We start from the raw sequence: 23,307 nt of genomic DNA on the forward strand, positions 1-23,307 counted from the left end.
GACCTGGTTTTTTCACTTAGCAAGATACCTAGACTGTGTTTCTGTATCAATGAAAACAGACCTATATGTGCGCAGAACATTTCCTTCTGAATTTCCTCAACAGTTCCCTGTCCATGAGCGTAATGGTGGTTGACATTTTCCTGGAGTTTTATATAGTGCTTTACATAGGGCCCTAAAAAGTGAAAAGAAAAAAAAAAAAAAAAAACTAAAGAACGGGCTTAGCTGGGGTAAAAAGGAACAAATATTCTGAGAAATGGGGTCAAGTGCAAAAGGGGCACCAGCACCCAGGCATCCTGCAACACGCACTCAGCTCACAGCCCACCTGTCCGCAAGCACCAGCCTCCCACACAACTCCCTCCAGGCCCTGCCTCTTGGCAGACAGCCTTCCTTCTGCTGTGTTGCCCGTTGTATCCTTGCAACATACCTCCCCTTTGTGTAATAAACCTGCCTTTCTAGGCCAGGCGCGGTGGCTCACGCCTGTAATTCCAGCACTTCGGGAGGCCGAGGCGGGTGGATCATGAGGCCAAGAGATCGAGACCATCCTAACCAACATGGTGAAACCCTGTCTCTACCAAAAATACAACAAATTAGCCGGGCGTGGTGGTGTGTGCCTGTAATTCCAGCTACTCGGGAGGCTGAGGCAGGAGAATTGCTTGAAACCGGAAAACGGAAGTCGCAGTGAGCAGGGATCACTGCACGCCAGCCTGACATTAAATTGAGACTCAGTCTCAAAAACAAAACAAAACAAAAAATAAAGAAAAAAGTAAACCTGCCTTTCTAAACTCATTCCTGTCTTGATAAATTATTTTCCTCCCATGTACCAGCCTCAGACAATCACTGACCATGACACGTTGATGAATAACCACAACAAAAACCAGTATGTCACTTTTCCCCTTTGTGCAAAGACGTCATTAGTGTTTAGTTATGAAAATGGAACTCTGAAACACATCGCCAAACTGTCCCTTGGAAATATTGTACCCAATTTACACTTTGTTATGAGTTGAATTGTAGGTTGCATCTCCAACCTCCAGAACCTGTTAATGCCACTTTATTTGGGAATAGGGTCTTTGCAGATGTAATCAAGTTAAGAGAAAGTCATGAGGGGTTAGAGTGGATTATAATCCAATATGAGTGGAGTGCTTATAAGAAGAAGAGACTTTGGACGCAGGCAGACACAGAAGGAAGATGGAGAATGCCACGTATCAACGGAGGCAGAGATTAGAGTGATAAATCTACAAACCAAGCAATGCCAGGGCTACCAGAAGCTGGAAGAAGCAGAGGAGGATCTTTCCTTACAAGCTTCAGAGGGGCATACCTGCCAAACAGCTTGGTTTCTGACTTCTAGCCCCTAGAATAATGAGATAATACATTTATGTTATTTTAAGCCATTTAGTTTGTGGTGCTTTGATACAGCGACTCTAGGAGATTCACACACACCCCTGTTAGAGCATTCTTTCATGAAGTCCCACTGACCACAAAACCCGCACCACTACGTCACTAAAGCCATACTGTCAACCACACCTTTTGCTTAAAGAATTCCAGGAAATGGACTTAAGAAATCCAAATATCACACCAAAGAGTACTGGAAATACAATAAATGAAGGTGATATAAAATTTATTTATTTATTATTCTTCTAAAAGATAACTATCTAAAAATAATAGTGATGCATTACATTCTTGTGGAATACATCAAAATAAAATGTGTGATAAAATAGTACACAGAAAAGGAGGGAGGAATTAAGTGTATACACTTATAAGTGGTACACTGTATACATTTACCACTTTAAATACATTTGAAGTGGTAAAATATTATTTGGTTGTGGAACCTGAGGAATTCAAGATGCATGTAAGAAATGCTAGGGGAATCACTAAAAACTTTTAAAAAACTTTAAAAAAAAAGTCAATAGTGAGATAATGATAGAATAATAGAAAACACTGACTTAACCAAAGAGAAGATAAAGAAGGAAAAGAGATCATATGTTATAAATGGAAAATCGATATAGAGGTGACAGATTTTAGCTCACCTATATCAGTGATCATACTAAGTGTGAATGGCCAAAGCATGCTAATTGAAAGACAGAGATCGTCAGATCGGCTAAAAAAGCAAGTCCAACTCATATCCTTGTAAAAAAAATTCATTTTAAATTTAAAAACATGGATGGGTGAAAATGTTGGAAAAAGATGTTATCATACTGAAACTAACCAAAAGGAAGCTGGATAGCTACATTCATATCGGACAAAGTAGACATCGGAACAAGGAATATAAGGCTGAGTATGGTGGCTCATGCCTGTAATCCCATCACCTTGGGAGGCCGAGGTGGCCACCAAAATGGCGAAACCCTGTCTCTACCAAAAATACGAAAATTAGCTGGGCATGGTGGTGGGCACCTGTAATCCCAGCTACTCAGGACCCTGAGGCAGGAGAAACACTTGAACTCGGGAGGTGGAGATTGCAGTGAGCCAGGATTGTACCACTGCACTCCAACCTCGGTGAGAGAAAGAGAGACTTTGTATTAAAAAAAAAAAAAAAAAAAAAAAAAAAAAAAAAACAAGGAATATTATCAGACATAAGGAGGGCATCATGAAAAAGGGATCAACTTACCCAGAAGACATAGCAATGTGTTTGCACCTAAAAACAGAACTTCAAAATATATTAGCCAAAATTGATAGGACTAAAAAAAAAGATAAATCAATTATAGTTGGAAACTTGAACAATCTTCTCTCAGTAATTGATAAATACACAGAAAATCAGTAAAGATACAGATTTGAGCTACAACATCAACAAACTTGACATAATTGACATTAACAGAATACCGAGTTAGTTTCTTAATCCTGAGTTCTAATTTGATTGCACTGTAGTTTGAGAGACGGTTTGTTATGATTTCCATTCTTTTGCATATGCTGAGGAGTGATTTACTTCCAATTATGTGGTCAGTTTTAGACTAAGTGTGATGTGCTGAGAAGAAAAAAATGTGGCATATATACACCATGGAATACTATGCAGCCATAAAAAATGATGAGTTCGTGTCCTTTGTAGGGACTTGGATGAATCTGGAAACCATCATTCTCAGCAAACTGACACAAGACAGAAAATCAAACACTGCATGTTCTCACTCATAGGCGGGTGTTGAACAATGAGAACACATGGACACAGGGAGGGGAGCACTACACACTGGGGTCTGTTGGGGGGACTAGGGGAGGGACAGTGGAGGGTAGTGAGGCTGGGGAGGGATAACATGGGGAGAAATGCCAGATGTAGGTGACGGAGTGATGGATGCGGCAAACCGCATTGCCACATATGTACCTATGCAGCAATCCTGCATGATCTGCACATGTAGCCCAGAACCTAAAGTGCAATAAAAAAAAAAATATATGAAATAAAATAAAATAAAATCTTAAAAAAAAAGAATACTGAAAAGCACATACATATTTTTCACAAGTGCACATGGACCATTCATCAAGGTAGAATATAATCTGGGCCATCAAACAAACCTTAACAAATTTAAATGAATAGAAATCATACAAAGTATGTCTTCAGACCACAACAGAATTAAACTAGGCTTCAATAATAGAAATATGTCTGGGAGGATCCCAAATATTTGGAAATTTAATTTCTAAGTAGCCCATAGGTCAAAGAGTAAATCTCAAAGAAAATGTTTAAAACACATTAATTTGAATTAAAATAAAAATACAAATAAAGCAAAATTCATTGAATGTAGCTAAAGCAGTGCATATGGGGAAATATATTGGACAATAGCATTAAGTAGTAGGAAAAACAAAAATTCTCAAAGTCAGTCACCTAAGCTTTTAGATTAGAAAACCAGGAAGGAGGGGGCGAATCTAGACCCTAAGCAAGAAGAAATAAAGAAATAATAAAGATAAGTACAGAAGTTAAGAATATTGTTCATTGCAGCACTGTTTACAATAGCAAAGACTTGGAACCAACCCAAATGTCCATCAATGATAGACTGGACAGGGAACATATGGCACATATACACCATGGAATACTAGGCAGCTATAAAAAATGACGAGTTCGTGTCCTTTGTAGAGACGTGGATGAATCTGGAAACCATTATTCTCAGCAAACTGACACAAGAACAGAAAATCAAACACTGCGTGTTCTCACTCATAGGTGGGTGTTGAACAATGAGAACACATGGACACAGGGAGGGGAGCATCACACACTGGGGGCTGTGCGGTGGGGGGGAACTAGGGGAGGGACAGCAGGGGGTGGGGAGTTGGGGAGGGATAACATGGGGAGAAATGCCAGGTATAGGTGATGGGGAGGAAGGCAGCAAACCACACTGCCATGTGTGTACCTATGCAACAATCTTGCATGTTCTTCACATGTACCCCCAAACCTAAAATGTAATAAAAAATATATATATAAAGAGGCTAAGAATATTAAAATACAAAAAACAATAGAAAAAAATCTATAAAACCAATAGTTGGTGCTTTGAAAAGATAAACAAAATAGATAAAACTCTAGCTAGGCTGACCGAGAAAAAAAAGAGAGAAGACAAACATTACCTGTATTAGAAATCAAAGCGGCACCATGACTGTGATACCCATGTACACTGAGAAGAAGGGGATGCTATGAACAATTTTATGTTTATAAGTTTGATAATTTAGATAAACTGGGCAAATTCCTTGGAAGAAACAAACTACCAAGCTCATTAAAGAAGAAGTGGATAGCAAGAACAGTTCGGATCATATCTATGAAGAACTGGGCATGATGACTCATGCCTGTAATCCCAGTGCTTTTGGCCTTAAGCAGTTCTTCCACCAAAAGGATTTTTCCAAGAAATGCAAGGTTGGCTCAACATTAAAAAATCAACCAATGAACCCTCATATTAACGGATTAAAGACGAAAAACCACATGATCATCTTAGCAGGTTCAAAAAAAGCATTTGACAGTATTCAACATCCATTCCTGATTAAACAAAACTCAGCAAACTAGGAGGAGAAAAGAAATATCCTTCACCTGATCAATCTTTGTGACACTGGCTCAGCTTTTACTTGATGAAAGACACTGTTGATAATAAATAGAAAAGTCACAGATTTGGAGAAAATAATTACCAGTCATATTTCTGTCCAATAACTTGTATTCAAATATGTATGTATATTATCACCAAATTCAACAATAAGAATACAAACAATCCATGTTTTTTAATGGGCAAAAGATCTGAATAAACACTTCCCCTAAATATATATACAGCTGGTAAATAAGCACATGAAAAATTTCGCGACATGGTTTTCATTAGGGAAATGCAAAGTAAAACCATGATATATAGAACAGAAATGTGAAAATAAGTAATTCAAAATTAAAGCTTTTGGAACTTTATTTGGGGCCTTAAAAAAAGTGATTATGGGACATGAGTCATATAACAGGCAGCTGTAGCTTAGACAGCCATAACCTTTGTTTCTCTGATTATAGATTAGCCTTTTCTTTACCTACATTGATTTGTAAAATGTTGTAAAGGGCATCAGAGAAGAAGCTCTTCCCACTTAACCATTGATCTTTGTTATAGATTAACTTTTCTTTTTCTTCTCTTACACAAATACATCACATTGTCTAAGATGGAATGTTAAATATACTCTTTGAGAAAGGAAAAGAAAACAAGCCGGAGAGAGATCCAAGATGGCTGATCACTAGCAGCTCGGGATTGTAGCTCCCACTGAAAGCGCTAAGAAGGAGAGGACGCCTCACCTTCACATGAATTCTTGTTGCTCGCGCACCAGGAGATTCCCAGCGGAGGAGCCCCACGGGTCGCCAGCGCGACTCTTGTGACCGGCGAGGCGGTTTTGCCGGCGCCTCGGAGCGTCGGTTCTCGGTGCAGAGTCGGAAAAGCACCATCAATCTTAACGCCGCTGATTTAGTCGGTGCAGTGGGTTGCTCAGATTTCGGCGCTGAGAATCAGTAAGTTGGACGTCCACTCAGAAACCCAATTACAAAGACGGTAATTATAAAGACCACAAATGGATAAATCTACAACGAAGGGAAGAAAACAGTCAAAAAAGGCTGAGAATACCCAAGATCAGAACGCCTCTCCCTCAGCAGGGGATCCCAGTTCCTCATCAGCAACGGAACAAGGCTTGATGGAGAACGAGTGGGTTCCAATTACAGAAGCAGGCTTCAAAACGTGGATAATGAGAAACTTCTGTGAATTAAAAGAACTTGTTATAACACAATCTAAAGAAATTAAGAACTTTGAAAAAAGGTTTGACGAAATGTCAACAAGAATACAAAATTTAGAGAGGAAAATAAGTGAATTGATGGAGCTGAAAAACACAATACGAGAACTACGTGAAGTATGTACAAGTTTTAACAGCCGAATTGATCAAGCAGAAGAAAGGATATCAGAGGTCGAAGATCAACTCAATGAAATAAAACAAGAAGACAAGACGAGAGAAAAAAGGATAAAAAGGAATGAGCAAAGTCTCCAAGAAATATGGGACTATGTGAAAAGACCTAATCTACGCTTGATAGGTGTACCTGAATGTGACGAAGAGAATGAATCCAAGCTGGAAAATACGCTTTAGGACATTATTCAGGAAAATTTTCCCAGCCTAATAAGGCAGGATAATATTCAACTCCAGGTAATACAGAGAACACCACAGAGATATTCCTCAAGAAGAGCAACTCCAAGGCACATAATCGTCAGATTCACCAGGGTTGAAATGAAGGAGAAAATACTAAGGGCAGCCAGAGAGAAAGGTCAAGTTACCCACAAAGGGAAGCCTATCAGACTTACAGCAGATCTCTCAGCAGAAACCCTACAAGCCAGAAAAGAGTGGGGGCCAATATTCAACATCCTTAAAGAAAAGAATTTTCAACCCAGAATTTCACATCCAGCCAAGCTAAGCTTCACATGTGAAGGAAAAATAAAGTTTTTTGTGAATAAGCAAGCACTCAGAGATTTCATCACCACCAGGCCTGTTTTGCAAGAGCTTCTGAAAGAACCACTACACATATGAAAGGAACAAACAGTATCAGCCTTTCTAAAAAAATTATCAAAAAGAGCATCAATATAATGAAGAATTTACATCAACTAATGGACAAAATAGCCAGCTAAAGACAGTATTAAACTCACATATATTATTATTAATTCTAAATTTAAATTGACTAAATCCCCCAATCCAAAGACAGGCAATTTGAATAAAAAAACAAAACCCATCAGTATGCTGCATCCAGATCCATCTCACATTCAAGGATACACAAAGACTTTAAACAAGGGATGGAGAAAGATTTACCAACCAAACAGAGAGCTAAAATAAATAAATAAAAAGCAGAAGTTACAATTAAGCAACAAAGATCAAAAGAAGCAAAGAAGGACATTATATAATGATAAAAGGATCAATGCAACAACAAGAAGAGCTAAAGATCCTAAATATATACGCACCCAATACAGGAATACCTAGACATACAGGACTTATAAAGAGACTTAGACTCCCACATAATAATAGTGGGAGACTTCAACATTAATATTAGACAGATCAATGAGACAGAAAATTAACAACGATATTCAGGTCTTGAACTCAGATCTGGAACAAGTAAATGTAATTAACATTTATAGAACTCTCCACTTTAAATACACAAAATATACACTCTTATCAGTACCACATCATATCAGTTTAGAAGTTTAAATGAAATCTTGGTTGGCTCCTTGTTTGTTATTCTCTTCCCTCATTTTCTTCCATGTCTCCATTATTAAGGACAATTATAGACATACCCATATTTAGACTGCATTCTAGCCTGGGCAATAAAGCAATACCCCCATCCTCTCTCCCTCTTCCTCTTTCTCTTTCTTCCTCTTCTTAAAAAAAAAAAAAAAAAAAAAAGAAAGAAAACAAGCCATACCTAATCAAATTTCTGTAACACATAAAACAGGATTGTATGGAAAATGCTGTAATCCTGTTACATTTCCTTGTTTTCTGCCTATACAGGTAAGACCTTAACTCTTCAGTTACAGAGCACTGACCCCATTCCTTTGGAGTCTGTGTTTTCAAGATGGTCATTCTCAGCTTTGCACTTACATAAACACTCTTAAACTGGATTTTGATCCTATAGATTATTTCAGGTTGACAGAATGTAAAAATTAACTGTTCCAATTGCTAATAACAGATGTGGAGCAACTGAACTCTCAAATGTTGCTGGTGAAATGCAAACTGATATTGTCATTCTGAAAATGGTTTGGCAATTTCTTATAAAGTTAAACATGCACATGACACAGCAATCCTACTCCCAGGTAAAAAAGTTGTATTCACATGAAAATGATGTTGAGAAACTTTTCATGTGCTTTTTTACCAGCTGTATATATATTTAGGGGAAGTGTTTATTCAGATCTTTTGCTTGAGCTGGGTGTGGTGGCTCAAGCCTGTAATCTCAGCATTTCAGGAGACTGAGGCAGGTGGATCACCTGATGTCAGGAGTTTTAGACCAGCCTCACCAACATGGTGAAACCTCGTCTCTCCTAAAAATACAAATAAATTAACTGGGCGTGGTGGTGGGTGCCTGTAATCCCAGTTACTTGGGAGGCTGAGGCAGGAGAATCGCTTGAACCTGGGAGGTGGAGGTTGCACTGAGCCAAAATGACACCACTGTACTCTAGCCTGGGTGACAGAGCAAGACTGTGTTTCAAGAAAAAAAAAAAAGAAAAAAAAAAGAAAGAAACACGAATGCTTATAGCAGCTTTATACACAATGGTCAAAACTTGGAGACAACCCAGATGTTCTTCAACCAGTGAACAGATAAATAAACTGAAACCTCTATACTCAGCCATAAAAAGCAACAAATTATTACAGATTACTCAACAAAAAAATTAAATTCGTTTTGCTAAATCAAAGAAGATACAGAAGCTTACCTATTGTATTATAACATTCTAGAAAAAGCAAAATGATAGTGACGAAAACCAGACCTGTCATTGCCAGTGGCCAGGGAGGTGGGGCTGTGTACAGGGGAACAGCCAGAGGGATTGTAGAGGGGATTTTACTTTCCCATGTCACGACTGGGGTGGTAGATACAGTGCTCTATGCATTTGTCAGAATCTATAACACTATACACCAGAAAGAGTGACAATAAAAATTGTAAACACATTTAGAAAACATATTTTTTTGCTTTCCTGAAATTCTGTATGACGAATACATTCTAACGGCAACAATTAGCCAGAGATAATGCAACCAAACCCACGTCCCGCAGCTCGCCACTCAAACGCCAAACACAAGGGGCAAAAATTGGTGGGAGGAAGAGCGGGCTTATTGGAGAGCCAGAAAACTGAGAAGATGCTGGACTATTGTCCCAAAGTGCCACCTTAAGTCAGTACAAACCGTAGGTACTTTTCACGTTAAGGGGAGGGGATAGAGGAGGGAACTGAGATCAAGAGGTAGCCAGTAACCACAGGCAACTGGGCGCCAGCAAGGGTCTGGGGAGGTTGGGAATGTCTTTGTCCTTGGTCAGGTCTCAATGCTCCTATAAATGTTCAACAAAACATGTTTAAATATGTCTGCTTTAATCCTAAACTGTTTTTAAAACTACAGTATTGTTGTTTTTGCATATTAGTGCTCTAAAATTATCCCAGCCTATGAGCAGGAATGGGTAAAGGCTCCTTAAACAAAAATGGAGTAAAGGGTTTTTTTTTTTTTAAATTTTAATTTAATATATTAATTAATTTATTTCTGTTACAATAACTCAGCAGCCCTTTTAAACAGAGCAGGCATCCTTCATTTCGCCAGTCACTCTCCCTATCGTCTCATTCCTGGGCCTCTTCCCTTATTTAGGTTACCTGCCAGGCCCCCTGTGACTCTGTGGCTTGCAATAAGAAATACCTGTGTTGGTCTTTGTCCAGTTTCCTGGCACACAACTCCAAGAATGCTTTAAAGTGATAAGTGATGTGCGTTTTTGTATGTGAGTGAGATGTCTGAGATGACTGCCAGGGAAGGAGGGGGCCTCAGGATAGACTTCACATGCAGGCTGGTTGCCAGGGAAACCAATCCTGATGAGAGAGTTGAAACTTTCAGCCCCACCCCCCAATCAGGGAGCAGAACTGAAGTTTGAATTAATCACCATTGGCCAATGATGTAATCAATTACGCATATGTAATGAGGTTGTCATAAAACTCAAAAGGATCTACTTTGGAGAGCTTTCAGGTTGCTGAACGTTGAAGATGCCTAGAGGGTGGTGGGCCTGCAGAAGGCATGGTAGCTCCTTGCCCTTTCCCACATACTGTGCCCTATGCAGTTCTTCAACTGGCTCTTCATTTGCATCCTTTGTAATGGCCTTTATAATAAGCTGGCGTAGGTGAGTGAAGTGGCTCTCTGAGTTTTATGAGCTCTTCTAGCAAATGATCAAACTCAAGAAGGCACTTAGTGGGAGCTTTCAATTTGTAGCCAAGTCAGGCAGAAGTTGTGAGTAGCCTGGGGACTTACTACTTTCTGCTGTCTTGTGGCACTGAGTGGAATCACCCAGTGGGTTCATTTTGCCCACTGCCTACATAGACCCAACTTGTCAAGACAAGGAAATTGCAATAGAGAAAGAGTTCAGTTCTCACAGAACCAGCTAAACGGGAGCCTAGAGGTTTCTTATTACGCAGATTAGCCTATCCAAAAATTCTGAGACTAGGCTTTTTCAAGGATAGTTTGGTGGGTAGGGGACCAGAAAGTGGGGAGTGCTAATTGGTTGGGTTGAAGATGAAATCATAAGGAATTGATGCTGTGTCCCCATGTGATGAGTCACTTCCTGGGTGGGGGCCACAGGACCAGATGGTGAGTCTGGGTAGACCCATCAGTCATCAGAAATCCCAAAACCTGAAAAGATATCTCAACTCTTAAGCTCTATGGTAGTGATATTATCTGCAGGAGCAACTGAGAAAGTTGCATTTCTTGTGGCGAATTTGTTAGCCCTGCAGAGGCAGGCAAGTCCCCAGGTAAGAAGGGGCTTGTTTTGAGAAAGTTAAACCATATATTAAGTTCCTCTCGAAGTTAACTCAGCCTATGCTCAGGAACGAACAAGGGCAGCTAGACGGTTAGACACAAGGAGTTGGTGAAGTCCGATAACTTTTACTGTTACAACTTTCTCACTGTTATATTTTTGCAAACATGGTTTCATGAGTCCTCATCCTACCGGGTCTACACTAACTCCAGTTACTGTCGCAATTGAGTTGAACCGTGAGCTAGGAGGACTATTCAGTGGGGCCCGCTCCACATGTGGTCACAGAAGTGTTCTGTGTTGCATGAGAGTAGAGGAGAGTATAGAAAGAGAAAAGTATCTTGTCTTCTTATCTACGCACCCCTGTAGGCATTTCAGTTTGAGACTCTTGTTTTTGAAAATAGCCTAATTACAGTGCCTGTACATCCAGTAAAAACCTGGGCCTTTACCTTGTTCCAGAAACCCTCTCCTGACCCTTTAGGCCAGGTTAGGCAAGCTCTTAGAAATCCCGTAGCATTCCGTACATGGCTCTTTTAGAATGTTATGAGATTTCCTCTGTGTTTGTCAGAATCCTGTTGATTTTAAGTGGCAGAAATCCAGCTCAATCCAGCTGCAGTCATATCAAGAAATGAATTGTTCATGTGGCAGGGGTGGAGATGATTTTAAGGATGGACACTCCAATCTCATTGGGATTCTTCCCTTCCTCATACATCCTCTCTCGGGTCTCCATTCTCTGGGGCTGGTTGCCGTTGTGGGGCTGGGAGGAGGACCACAGGCAGCTCTGGATGCATCTTCTTACAGCCTCACAGCAACCGACGAAAGAATGCTCTGCCCAGTCCCCATGGAAGACAATCCTGCGCCAAACCCCGACCATGGCCAGAGAGGAAAGGTAGCAAACTCAGATGGTACCTAGCCCTGGCGGGGCACAGAGAGCCTTCAGCTGACATCAGAACTACATGGCTGGATTTGGGTGGGAGAGTATCCCCCAAAGGGAGGCAGGCTGCTCTGGGCTGGCAAAATTGTGAATTTCATTACATTTGCCAGCCTGTCTGTATTTTTTGCTAGACTCTTAGATCTTTAAGAATAGAAGAATAGATTATTGCGTCTTTCATTTCTCTATCTAGTACAGCAGGGTGTCTGCTATGAAAGACTTTAAAAATGTTTTCAAATAAATGTTAAATGAAGGATAAAATTTAAATTGTCATAGTCATATGCCTTGAATTTTCTGGAAGGGTCCCAATTTCATGACATGTCTACGCTATATCTTTTTTATTAAGACAATTCTTTAAATGAATAATTTCCCTATTTTGTAAAACTTTTTAAAAAACTAATTCAAAAATTTATTCAGTAGTCAGCCATACCCTCTGCTTGTGGTTTTCATTCAGCAAGCCTGGACAGTTGTGTTGGTTATATCTTATTTGGCTTCCAAATTCCCTTTAACCACCTTTTCTGGCCTGGCTGGTGTCTCAGGAGGTTAACCCTTTGGACTGCATCTCCGTCGGTATCTTGCTGGTAAGTATCCACTGGGCTTGTCAGTAAGAGCCATCACCCGGAGAACAGATTACATGAGAGAGAAGGAGAAGCAAGGCTGGAGGAGTTTTTCCCTGCTTGTTTCCTGTGTCGTGTCCCTCAAAATGGCTCTGCCCCTTCCAGGGGACAGCAGCTCCCCCACAGCCCAGGCTCTCACAGGGAGTGGTGGTAACAGCTTCCCTCTCTCCCAAGTCTCTGGGAGCCTTACCCCATGTTTATGTCCCCAGTAAGTAGTCCCTTTACTTAAGCCCCATCATCTGAAAAAAATGGGGGTGGATTCTGCTTCCTGCTTAGATCTTGAGTAAACTACCAACTTAACCTTCGCAAGTGCAATTTACCAGTTAGATCCCCCTGGAGTTCAGAGGTTCTCACTCTTTGCTGTGCATGGGAATCACCTAGGGAGCTTTAGCACCTCTGACCCGTCACCGGAAGTTCTGCTGTAATGGGTCTGGAAAGTGGCCTGGGCATCAGGATTTGAAAAATCTCTCCAGGTCATTCGATTGGGCAGCCAAGGCTGATAAGCACTGCTCCAGCCTCATACCCCGCCTGTGCGGGAAGGAGAGTTCTAACCCGTAATGAAAACAGCTTCCTGTAACCTGCGTTCTATTTCTGACTTTCTTACAAATGATTGCAGTCTTTATTCCAAAGGGATGTTTTTTACTTATTCACAAAAGCATTTTTAACCGAAGTGGAACAATTTTAAACACATTTACATAACTGTAAAATGTTCGAAACAAAGAATAGATACTTCTAGAAAGCATAGAAATCCACGATATATACTTTGATTTTGAATAGGGTGCGTGCAAGGGTGATGGCAGTGGTTACTGCCATCATGCTGGCCGCCGCGGGGAAGCACAGCTGGGGCTGCGCCCTCCCTGGAGCCAGTGGGAGCCCTGCCCTTTCTGAGCTGGGACAGGAGTTCCCCATGCCGCTACAGCCACCCAAACCGCAGCCGCAGACCCAGGCCTCCTGCTCTAGGGAGCAGGAAGGAGCCCCACGCTGCTGGGTGAGGCTACAGCTGCCCAAACTGCGGCTGTGGATCTGAGACTCCCCGTGCTCCTGGGAGAACCGGGAACAGGCAGGATCTGCCTTCCCAGGTGCAGCTACAGCTGCCTCACTGCAGGAAGGGGAGCCGAGGACAAGTGGGAGCCCTGCCTCTTCCGAGTTGAGGGGGTGGGAGCTCCCGGCTGCAGCTGTGCTGCCCTCCCAAGCACAGGACCTGGGCATCTCTGCAGCCTACACCCTCGGGTCCCAGGAAGGACCCCTGTCCCTGCAGCCTCAGGGGTGTCTGCTCCCACTACTTGGCTTCTCTCTGCTCCCAGCACCCGCTTCAATCTCTCAGAGGGGTGGGGGCTGACAGAGTACTGGGTGGAAGGAAGTGGGTCCCCAGGAAGGCCCCACCCTCGGGCCACGGAGAGCCTGAAGAATAGGGGCTGGGCTGCCAGTCCCATGGACTGGAGTGGAAACTCATGTGCCTCTTCCAGGCCCACTCATGGCTGCTCATTGGCCAATTGGCATGCATTTCCTCCTTTCTGAGGTCCATAAAAGCCCTGGGCTCAGCCAGAGCAGGGCAGAGGACCTCCAGAGGACAAAGAGGGCAGGGAGATCATGGGACCAGAAGACCAGCTGCAGAGGAGTAGCCTCTCCGCTGAGAGCTGCGGAGACGACCTGCCAGCAGAGAGAAGCTACCTACGCCTCTGAGATGGTTCTAACACGAAACCATTAAACTCTTCTTCACCCTTCACTTGTGGACCTCATTATTCCTGGACGCAGGACAAGAATTCGGGCAAAGGTGCTGTAGCCACAGAGGTTTCTAGCCAGAAAAAAATCAACACTCCAGAGCTCCCCTAACAAGGGTAAGTTTTTCAGGAGGCTAAAAAGAGAGTTAAAGAACCATTGGGGGATATCACAAGATTAAAAAAAAATTGCGGGACTATTACCCGTTGAAAAACTATCTTACAAATAAAATAATTGAAATTCTACTGCCACATAATTAACTCATGCCAGGTCCGTGACTGATCTGGGTTTGCCAGTCTTCTCTGAGAAGGAACCAGATTAAAGCACTCACAGCTTCCAGCACATTAATAAGCAGTGGCTACTGGCCTCATGAGAACCTTTCAAGTGTTTGATGTTTAAAACACCCTTGCCGTTCGGCAGGTTTTAAGATACAGGAGAGCCTCAGCCACACTCTTCGTTTACCATGCAATTGCTTTTTAAACACCATTTGTTGATGGTGATAGAATTTAATATTTTTGAGAAAGAACTGACTCTACAAAGACTTTTCTTATTTTGAGGGTCCCATAAATAAATGCTGTGCCTGTACCGGTCAGCTATTGCTACATTAGTCTCTGGCATGCAGCAAAGAGCATTTATTTCTCACTCACAGTTTGTGAGTCACGAAGGCAGGTCAGCTGGGGTGAATCGTTTTTCTCCTGGGACAGTGAGCAGCCCAGGTTTATTTCTTCTAACAAAACCCATTAGGCAAAGAAAGCCACATGGCCATTCTCACATTCAAGGGTGGGGGAAATACATTGCATCTTTAGTGGGAAGGACTGCCAAAGGAGAGATGAAGGATTGGGGCCAATAATTCCCCTTACCTCCGTCCCTAAAGTAAAAGTCTGTCGAAGATTACATCTCAGTAGTGTATTTACAAGTAGAACGTCTTGCTCTAGAATGATGTCACTGACAAGTTCTAGAACCCTGTAGGTAAGATGACTTTTTGTGTCCAGACAGACAGCAATACTCATCCATAGGCTGCCCCAGGGCAAGGTGGGTGATGCTGGCTTTTCTTGCCTGCCCTACCCCCAGAATACCAAAATGATCTCCAAAGAAGTAATCAGGGTTTGAGGAGAGAATTGAACAGGTGGTGCATGGAGAATTTTTTGGGCAGTGAAACTATCCTGTGTGATACTGTAATGGTGGATACATGGCACTATGCTTTTGTCATAACCCATAGAACTTTATAGCACAAAGAGTGAACCTCAATGTGCGTGAATTTTTAAAAAATTATTTGGGAGATCAGGGATCCCATTTGGGACTCCCAAGGTGTAGAGATAGGCCAAAAACTTAAGATGCATGCACAGACATGTCTGCAGTAGCTAAAAACTTAAGTCTTACACAAAACTTTGCTACCAAAATTTGAGTAAGACAAATCGCATAAAAACAAAGTTCATGGGTGATACACAACTTGAATCAATAGAATTGTATTGATTGTTGTGAAATAAAGTTACGTAGACTACAAGAGTCTACGCTGTCAGAAATACAATGGCACTCACACCATGATCCGAGTCTTGCCTCCTTGATCTCTTTCTGCATGACTTTTCTCTGTCCCCGGCCAACTTACTATGTATGTGACAACCACTCCACCTTCTTCCAGTTCCTAGAACACCAAAATTGTTCCTGTCTTAGGGCCCTTGCCTTGTTCTCTAAGCCTGGAAAAGTCTTGCCTCATCACTCCATGTGGCTGGTTCCTTCTCCTCTTGAAGTTTCAGCTCAAGCAGGAGCCTCTTGGTAGCTCCATTACTGTCTTTCACTAGTGCATTATCCCCAACCCCTAAAGCCCTGCCTGGCACATAGTAGGTGCTCAATAAATATTTGTGGACCAAAGGGGCTACTCATGTATTAGTATTTGGCTCAGGGCCCTGCTTTGGAATGAATGCTGTGCAGACAGTCAGGAAGTCCCACACTGCACACAGTAAACTAAGAGAGAGTCCATGTAAAGCTCCTGCATGGCCACTGCGATATTTCCAAGCACTCTAAGAAAGGCATAAAGCAGCTTGATGCTCAAGTATTGGCCCAGATCTGCAAAGGACATTGGGGTGGGGAGATGCTCAACTGATTAAGTCGAAAACTACCCCTGTCTAAAGCAGGGATGGTTGGGATATGATTGCCTTGGTATAAAATGGAAGCAGGATATAGGATAGGTCCAAACCAGGGCTCAAAAAAGGAAAAAACAAATCCGAGTAAGAACAGCAACAAAATCTTGCTGCTGTGGGAAACCTAGAGGGTGAGCTCCTTCTCCACATGAGCCCTGCTGGTGGCTCTGTGTGTGTGTGTGTGTGTGTGTGTGTGTGTGTGTGTGTGTGTGTGTGTGTATGCACACACATGCATGCACAAGAGCACGAGCAAAGGATGTAGTGAAAAGTACAATGTGGAATGAGGAAATAAAGGGTACTTCGCAGTCAGCAGCCGTGGGAGGAGCGGGGAAGTAAAAGGTCCTGGGAGCATAGAGATTATATTTTATATACCGAGGGAGAAACCCCAATGTTGTAATGACCATGTGTGATAAAAACTGCTAGTATCATGAAAAACAGTATATTTCCAAAACCAAACTTAGAGGGGAAAATGAAGAAAATTAGGAAAAGTAAAACTAGAAAGAAAGAACAGCAAATAGCAAGCAAAAATGATACAGAAAACAAGACCCAGTATGTGAAGCATCACAGTTGCTCTGTACTGGTTAAATTCTCTGAAGACAAGCAGTGTCATGTTAGTCATGAAATAAAAGCCAGGCATAATTTATTTCTAGAAACATACTGAAACAAAGTTACAAAGACAGATTGGAAATGAAGACAAGGACACACTGAGCAAATGCAAAGGTAAAACCAAAACCAAATCAGCACCAATAGCAACATTAATATCAATTAAAATGCAATTTAAAGCCAAAAAGCATTAACTGCTGAAGATGAATGATATATAACGGACAATGTTAATCGATGAAGAAGCTCTGTATAAGTGATAAACCCTAATAGAATACAAAATATAGCAACCATATGTATAAAGCAAAATGCCCCAGAAATACAAGGGAAATTGATAAAAATATATTTATTGTGGGAGGTTGCAATATTCTTTCGGAATTGAACAGTCCAAGTATACAGTTAAAGATATAAGGGATTTCAAAAATGCAATAAACTGTAATTTTCTCTTATATTCATGTAACACACAAATTATTCATATACTTGATTAATGGCATTAAATAAAACTTCAATTTCCCGAAAGCAGATTTTTAAACTTTCCTTCGTTCAAAGAAGAGATATGCAATAAAATGATTTTTTACGTCTCTAATTATTGGGAAATTTAAAATTCTTTTCCACATAATTGCCAGTTCACAGGAGAAATCAAAATTGAAACCACAAATTAAGTATCCAAAAGGGAAAAGAAAAAAAACATTATATCAAAACCTATTGGATACAGCTAAAGCTATGTTTGGGGGAAAATTTGTAGCCTTAAATAATTTTATTATTTAAAAATAAAGCAAAGCAAAATACACAGACTCATGACTGTCACATCATATTTGGAGCTATTTGCATCTGATTTTTTGTTGATAATTGAGAAAATGACTAGGAAGGTTCTCGTGCTTCCGTTGATTTTCAGATTTTCTTCATTTGAACTATTTTCCCTTTTCATTTCTCCTTTTTGTTAGTGTCACAGTGAGTACAAATAAAGCGATCAAGAATTTGTCTATCTGAAAAGGATGAAGAGAAACAGGATGAAAATTTCCGTGTAAGTATTTAAATGCTAAATTGAGAAACTCTAGGAAGAAAATATTTGACAGTATTACTAAATACACAAATTTGATAAGAGACCAAAATAATCACAGGCTAGTATATTTAATACCTAAACAGGCACAGTTGTATAATTATTGATTAAGAAGAGTAAACTTAATATTCAAGGGATTAGCAAACTTACTGGAAGACACAGATTTTAGAATGAAAGAGGCTTAAGTTTCAGTTGTGTATTGGCAAGTGTTAGCAAATGATTTAGCCTCAGTTCCTCATCTTTGAATACAGGCAGCAGTACTTACTTGGCACAGACGATGGAATAGATTAGGGACACTGTGTGTGAAGCACCCAGACAGCGCCCGGCCCATCAAAAACAATAAATGGTCATCTTAGCCTTCTATTCCGGGGTCCATAGTAATAAACAGTGATGATAAACAATAGAGATTATTGTTCCAAATTTCATAGAAACCAGGACTGTTTTTGTACCCACTGACATTGGTAAGCTTTGCTGTCCTTGAATGGTAAATGTTGACCCTGAGAAGGTCAAGACCTTGGGAAAGCCCTTCAACTCCCCTCCCTGGCCTCCATTTCCTGATCTGTAACATAAAGGAGTCTTGTCTGGTTCTGAACATCTGTGATTCCCTATTCGTTGTCATATATGTACATACATATATACATACATACATACATATATATGTACACACACATATAATATATATACGCATAATATATATACATAATACACACACACACACACACACACACACACACACACACACACATATATATATATATTTTAGATGGATTCTCACTCTGTTGCCCAGGCTGGAGTGCAGTGGTGCGTTCTCGGCTCACTGCAACCTCTGCTTCCCAGATTCAAACTATTCTGCCTCAGCCTCTTGAGTAGCTGGGATTATAGGCATGCACCACCATGCCCAACTAATTTTTGTATTTTTAGTATAATCCCAGACTCCTGACCTTAAGTGATCTGCTTGCTTAGGCCTCCCAAAGTGCTGGGATTACAGGCAGGAGCCACCGTGCCCAGCCCCTAATCATACATATTTTTAATCGTACAGAGTGAAGCTGTAAAACTTGTTCACTCCCAGCAGGTATCACCTGTGCATCCAAATCCAAAAGGGAGTGAACATACAAGTGATGCTATGTTCATATTCAATGTTCATGTTATCCCGCTCAATGTCCCAAATGCCAGTGGAGGTCCATAGATCAGAGATGTCTGCATGTGCAGACATGTGTGTGTCGCTGCACATGTGTGTGTGAATGTGTGTATGTGCATGTGTGAGTGTGTTTGTTCCTGTTTTCTCTTCGATTATGTCTTCATTTATTTGTTTTTGTGATTTCATGTTTAATTCTGAAGCATCCCTATCCTGTTCCATACCTTGTCTCCAGTATTTTTTTAGTTGGTTACACTTTTCATAAAGTGAAATTCACTAATCTTTTGTGTACAGTTTGATGAAGAGACATATGCATTACTGTAACCTATGACCACAGGATGATAGAGATCATTTCTCCCATCCCAGAAGACCCTTCATGCTCCTTCCCAATCAACACTCCCTACTCCAAGACAGCCACTGTTCTGGTTTCTTTCATCACAGATGAGTTTTCCCTGTTGTAGATCTTCAAATAAATGAAATCATACAGAAGGTATTCTTTTGTGTCTGCTTCTTTCATTCAGCAGGTTTTTGGGGTTCATACATTTTGTTGTATATATCAATAACTCATTTCTTTTTATTGTTGAGTGGTATTTCATTATGTGAATATATCACAGTTTGTTTATCCATTTTCCTACTGATAGAGATTTGGGTTGCATCCAGTTTGAGGCTATTAAGAATAAAGTGATTATAAACATTCTTGTACATGTCCTTTTGTGGACATATGGTTTCCATTCTCTTGGGCAAATATCCAGAAGTGGAATTTCTGGGTCATGGAGTAGGTATATGTTTAACTTTAGGAGAAGCTGCCAGACCTGTTTCCAAAGCGATTGTATTCTTTGATAGCCAGGCACAGTGGAGCATGCCTGTAATCCCAGCACTCTGGATGGCCAAAGCAGGTAGATCACTTGAGGCCAGGTGTTCAAGACCAGCCTGACCAACATGGAAAAACCTTATGTCTACTAAAAAATAAAATTAGCTGGACGTGGTGGTGCACACCTGTAATCCCAGCTGCTTGGGAAGCTGAGGCATGAGAATTTCTTGAACCCTCAAGGCAGAGGTCGCAGTGAGCTGAGATCATGCCACTGAACTCCAGCCTGGGCTACAGAGGGAGATTCTGTCAAAACACACACACACACACACACACACACACACACACACACACCAAAATAATTTTACTCTTCATTCTTTAATATTCCCACCAGTGCTGTGTGGGGTTCTGACTGCTTCCTCTCATTGATATTTGCGATCGTCAGTCTTTCTTATTTGAAGCATTGTTTCTATTACCAATTTTACCAATATTATTTTTTCTTATTAAAATAAGAAAAAAAAATCCTTTCTTCTCATACCAGAGATATACATACACTGTTAATCAAGGTTTGCATGAATTCGTACAAAAGGATGAGAGTCTGTAAAATTTAATGTCAACTTAGCTGTTCAGAAAGGCTACCAATTGTAAGTCAAATGCTGCCCATCTTTATTACATATAAATGCAAATTCATTTCCTTGTGATTTTGTATATGCTGTTGCTTCTGCCAGGAATGCTCCTGCTTCTCTTTGTCATGCAGATCCATCTTTAAGACTTAAAAGACCCCTCCTCCAGGCAGCCTTTCCTCATCTCCTGTCCACCCACAGGGTTGGGAGTTCCCCTCACAGGCTTCCACGTACTCAAAGATTACTCTGATTACAGAATTGGTGATATTTTACCTATGTGTCTATCTTCTATACCGATAATGAGTTCCCTGGGAAGAAGGATTCCTTATTTATCTTTGTATCAACTGAGCATTTATTGAGTAAATAAATTGATTCTTAGTATTGAAACACAGGCTATGAAGAAATACCTTTTACATGGCCATTTGTGGGAGGTTCAGTTGGAGGAAGAGACAGGGCGGGAGCCATAACTGAATAAATTCACAGAAAACTGGGTTTCAGATCATTTTACCTTTCAACTGGGGAAAAGTGTACTGACGACACAGTCTTTACAAATAGGAAACAGTTGCCCAATGAGTAAGCTTTTGCGTGGTCTGAGGCAGACTCAGAGATTTAAAAAATTCTGAAAGTAGAATAGCCACTAAAGATAACTAGTTCAACCTCCTCAAGTTATAAATAAACTGAATACCAAATCGTGGTGACACACAGAGTTAGTGAAAACAAAACGTTTGCCTTCAGCTCTCTCTCCTTTATGCCTTCACAGCTTTATTTTTTGTTATATTGGAGTTTTCTCTTTACTGTGTTTCACCCCCCACCACACACACCAGCTCTCTCCCCCACCCCCGCCTCCCACCCAACTTGGTCCATAAGAACAAGCCTGGTCCCTTCTCTCTCTCTCTCTCTCTCCCTCTCTCCGTCTCTCCTTCTCTTCCTCTCTCCCTCTCTAAAATGTACCTGTTCTAGGCTCCTATTCTAACAGGTCCTACAACCTATGAAAGATAATCCAGTAAAATAATTTAAGCCGAGTTGATAATAATTCTGCCTAACACATCGACATATGTGCTCAGCCACAAAAGCTCTGCTGCAATGTTCACCCGCTGAAAAGCATTAGTGCCATCTCTGACACTAGAAAATGACAAGAGGTTTTGGGCACAAGAATTCAAGGGGAGCCTTCCATTTGTTTGTCAGCTTCTAACAGGGTTGGCAGTGATGCGTGGGCCATTCTACAGCAGAGCTTGGAAAGAGAAGTGAAAACCCACGGGAAGCGGATCCCACATCAGCCCAAGGAGGCACCAAAGAGCAAAGGTCTGGGTCATGAGCCTTCAGGCACTGGCCCCTGGTGCTGCCCTGAGGCAACCGGGAAAGCAGAAGAGCTAAGAAGAAACAAAACCCTAGCTTATTCTAAGTTACCTTGTGAGCTAACAAGTCATGCCTCACCTGTCTAGGGAAGAAAGTCCTGTCAGGTGGACAGAGTGTTTTACCTGAAAGATCAGCTCACCCCAGTATCTTGGAGAACCTAGATCCAAGGCTGCCAGAGCACTTCTAGGAGTTCCTAGTTCACCTTAGGGGGCGCCACTAAGGCTTGGATTGCGCCTGACACACAGTAAGAGACAGAGCTGCCTGCAGCCACCGTGGTTTCTGTGGGGGCAGAGAAGTGATAGCTGCATCTGCAGTGCAAGTCCCTGGGCAGATGGGAGCATCTGCTTAGGAAAGACAAAAATCCTCTTTCTACAGGGTCCGACAAATGTGGATCCTAAAGGTAAAAAGAGCTCCTTGTAAAATGCAGAGGATGCTTTTTTTTTTTTTTTTTTTTTTTTTTTTTTTTTTTGAGATGGAGTTTCGCTCTTGTTACCCAGGCTGGAGTGCAATGGCGCGATCTCGGCTCACCGCAACCTCCGCCTCCTGGGTTCAGGCAATTCTCCTGCCTCAGCCTCCTGAGTAGCTGGGATTACAGGCACACGCCACCATGCCCAGCTAATTTTTTGTATTTTTAGTAGAGACGGGGTTTCACCATGTTGACCGGGATGGTCTCGATCTCTTGACCTTGTGATCCACCCGCCTCGGCCTCCCAAAGTGCTGAGATTACAGAGGATGCTTTTATATGCAAAATTGAGAATGAGAACAGGCAGGCAGGCTTGAGCTTGCTGCGGAGCTCTGGCTGGGTGCTCTGGGGAGTCTGAGCCAGTGGACCCCCAGGAGCCTCTTGGCTTCCTTCTGAAGGGTCAGACTGGCCCAGAGCCATCTGTGGAGAGCAGGGAGGCATCATACTCCCTCCCTGTTCCTTTCTCTCAACAGAAAATGCACACTCCTGCCTCAATAGAAGGCAAACACCTGCTTCTTGTACCTCTCTGAAACCCAGCATTCAAGGTCTTAGAAGGGTCTTTAGGTTCTCAGCCCTCAATGTGTAAGGGTGGCAAATACTTTGTTTCTACACACACACACACACACACACACACACACACACCCCACTCCCTGTCAGCCTTGCCAACAGCAGGGTTTTAGTTTTTCTTGGGGCAGGAGATCCCCAAAAAAAGAGGGTTTCAGTGAGGATTTCAGAGGTGCAAGCTCTTCTGATTGTGGCTGGGGACAGCACCTGGGGACCCAGGAGAGTCAGACAAGAGACAGAGAGCCCTCGGAGGGATCCCACAGGGCTGGTGGAAGTCCCAAGCTCATTATAGGGCACATAGTAAGTTAGCAGCCCCCGAATAGCCTAGAGCACAATATGGGGTACAGAAAACGATCACTTGGGTACAGA

The 23,307-nt window shown here is 41.7% G+C and overlaps 1 protein-coding gene and 1 long non-coding RNA gene across 5 annotated transcripts in view; one reads left to right on the plus strand and one right to left on the minus strand.

Moving 5' to 3' along the window:
* Positions 1-14,041: 14,041 nt before the first annotated feature.
* LOC141581670 (uncharacterized) lies at positions 14,042-19,603 on the plus strand. Its single transcript, XR_012514452.1, has 3 exons — positions 14,042-14,310; positions 17,874-17,953; positions 19,419-19,603. It is a non-coding gene; the product is annotated as an uncharacterized LOC141581670 (long non-coding RNA).
* TEX26 (testis expressed 26) overlaps positions 17,186-23,307 on the minus strand; it is a 41,654-nt gene continuing 35,532 nt past the window's right edge. For all 4 annotated transcript variants that reach the window (XM_039473425.2, XM_039473424.2, XM_003919706.4 and 1 more), the window contains one exon: positions 17,186-17,915. In XM_039473425.2, the coding sequence (XP_039329359.1) occupies positions 17,854-17,915 (62 nt within the window). In that variant the 3' untranslated portion in view covers positions 17,186-17,853. The remainder of the gene's footprint in view (positions 17,916-23,307) is intronic.

The sequence above is a fragment of the Saimiri boliviensis genome, chromosome 16, assembly GCF_048565385.1.
Source record: "Saimiri boliviensis isolate mSaiBol1 chromosome 16, mSaiBol1.pri, whole genome shotgun sequence".
Taxonomy (NCBI): Eukaryota; Metazoa; Chordata; class Mammalia; order Primates; family Cebidae; genus Saimiri; species Saimiri boliviensis.